Raw genomic sequence first — 2,500 nt, forward strand, 5'->3', positions numbered from 1 at the left:
TTCACGGCGTTGCCGAAGTTATAGAACGAAGTATAGTTGTTGTCATCGATCACATATGCCAACAAATCTTGAAACGAGCTTCAGCTCCTTGGGGGCGTTACCGAACTCCGCGTACCGAGAGAATAACAGCGGATATCGCTATTATGAGCATGCTCTATGAGTCCGCCGCAATTGTCTCCATCAATGGATTCTTTCATTTGTACCAAATCATTTATGTGAAGAACATAACCCACTGGGCAGTTTTGCTATCCTTTACCAAGTTGACTGCAGTTCCATTAGTGATCGAGTGGCTTTTCGCAAGTATGTCCTTGGCGATTGAAACGCGATACCAGAATTTGGCAGTCATGGCAGTTTGGAGAAAGGACTGGAGAAGACATATTCTAATTGCTGTGGTGAACGTTTTACCATTGGCTGCTTGGACGGGTTCAAACCTTTTCAGAGTTGTCCAGGCACGATTTAAGGATTCTTTGGTTCAACTTCCTTGCAAAATGCCATTTTCTTAAATAATAAGCCGCACTAAGTGAACAGAGATGATTATTTATCGATGATGACTGGAGCTTACTTCGAAAAATACAAGTGTTACTAACAGGAGCTCAAGATATGACCTTGCAAAATTAGCTCGGATGCCCATCCAGTCCTGTGATAGTACTGCTATTCCCGCAGCACTTCAGTCCAGGCAGGGCGCAGCATGATGTGCTGAGTCTTAACAACTGTCTTGTATCTTTGTGAGAAACTCATTCAAGAAGTGAAGTGAAAACTGAGTTAAGTTACGGAAGCATTTTATCGTCAACAATTATTACAATTTTACGTCAATAAATGAAGACACGTCTTTGATCTCATCCTATCCTTTCTTTTCTGTAATATTGCGACCGTGTTCGTCTGGAAACTGAAACCTCACCACAAACAAATGCTACTGGAAGGGTTGAGAATTTTTTCATAGCTGACGTGCTCTGCGAACTGTTGCCATGGTAACGTGTCAAGCCTAGAGGATGCTTTGTCCCAACCTCGTCTTCAGGGTCTCTCTTCTTTCCTTTCTTAAGGCATGTCTCAGACGATTGGCCAGAACCTCGCGAAATTAAAAACTATTTCTACCAAACGAATCGCAGCTGAAGCACCAGATAAGAAACAGTGCGTTCTTGCAAAAGCCCCTCAGTAGCCTTAATGTACCTGGACTCTTAAATGGGACAATGATTTTTAATATCAGATTAGTGAACTATGAATTACTCTTGACTCTCCCAAGGAGATTTTATCTGTGTCCCGAACAGATGAAAATGACATTTAATTAAGGCATTATTAAAGGGACACGGTCACGGTCTGCGCATGCTCGTGTAGCTGATCGAAACTTGGAAAAGTCAGCCTGACTTTTTCAAGTTACTAGCAATCACAAATTCAAAATGGGGTCTAGCGGAGGATCCGGACATGGCGGTAAACGCATCAACTCAGGGCGGAAACGAAAGGTCGAAGACAGAGGGGAATTTGCTTTAGATAAAGATAGCATTTGCTTTAGATAAACTTGATTTAATGCAAAATATATGCAGAATTCTTCAACTTACCGATATTTCCATAATGGCGGTCGAGCATGACAAGTCTCGAAGAGAGTGAGTGCTACTGCGCATGTCAACCCGTGACAGTGTCCCTATTATTAAAGGGAGAAAAAAGTTACGTGACCTGTTCCTACAATAACTTTTCAACTGCGCATTGCAGTCAATCATTCCGGACGGATTCGTATAGAGTACGACCAAGCAATATCGAGAGTAACGAATTTAATGTTTACTATATGTCATTTGAGCGCCCCATTTTCAGTTTTCTATCGCAAAAAGAAAACACTTCCAGCTAGTCACGTGACAAGAATTCCGCAACCTTAACACGACTAAAATGTTAACGCCGTCGAGACATATTTTGGTCCGTCAAGTTTAAAAGAGTTGCAGCAAATCGTTGGAATTTTATAAAGGTTTTTCCATTTTACGCCAATTTTTATGCAATGAAAATGAAATTAAAGTGACAACCATGAAAGCTCTTACATTGGTCATGCAATGTGCTGGCAAGTCAATGGCTGCTGTGTTTACTTCCAAAGGTCAATTTGACTTGCTGCATCCAACATGCTCTGTCATGTTTAGGCCAATCACAATGAAGGAAATCTCTGCTGTCAATCAGAACAAAGGGCTTCTCTTTCTGTTTCTTGTCCACAGTCATTTCCAACTGATGATCTAAAATTCCCACTCACCCACCCTTTGTCTTGTTTACATTTTGGCTACACTTTATAGAGTACAAATCTAATTCAAGCGATTACTTTACCATGCTTTGTTCAACATAGTCCCAAACTGTGATATGCATAGTGTTCGGATACTTAGCTTTACGAACGAGTTCTTTTCTATCGCAAAAAGAGAACACTTTCAGCTAGGCACGTGACAAGAATTACTCAACCTTAACACGACTAAGATGTTAACGCCGTCGAGATATATTTTGGTCTGTCAAGGGCAGCCCGTGTTTTGACTTATTC

General features: G+C 41.2%; 2 protein-coding genes across 2 annotated transcripts in view; both read left to right on the forward strand.

The window, feature by feature from the left end:
* The window catches only part of LOC137974099 (uncharacterized), a 931-nt gene extending 256 nt beyond the window's left edge, over positions 1-675 (forward strand). Inside the window, exon 1 of the mRNA XM_068821016.1 lies at positions 1-675. This exon is cut by the window's left edge and continues 256 nt beyond it. Within this exon, the coding sequence (XP_068677117.1) occupies positions 1-503 (503 nt within the window). The 3' untranslated portion in view covers positions 504-675.
* The window catches only part of LOC137973757 (uncharacterized), a 12,308-nt gene that overhangs the window by 1,219 nt on the left and 8,589 nt on the right, over positions 1-2,500 (forward strand). The window lies entirely within an intron of this gene.

The sequence above is a fragment of the Montipora foliosa genome, chromosome 10, assembly GCF_036669935.1.
Source record: "Montipora foliosa isolate CH-2021 chromosome 10, ASM3666993v2, whole genome shotgun sequence".
In the NCBI taxonomy this organism is placed as follows: Eukaryota; Metazoa; Cnidaria; class Anthozoa; order Scleractinia; family Acroporidae; genus Montipora; species Montipora foliosa.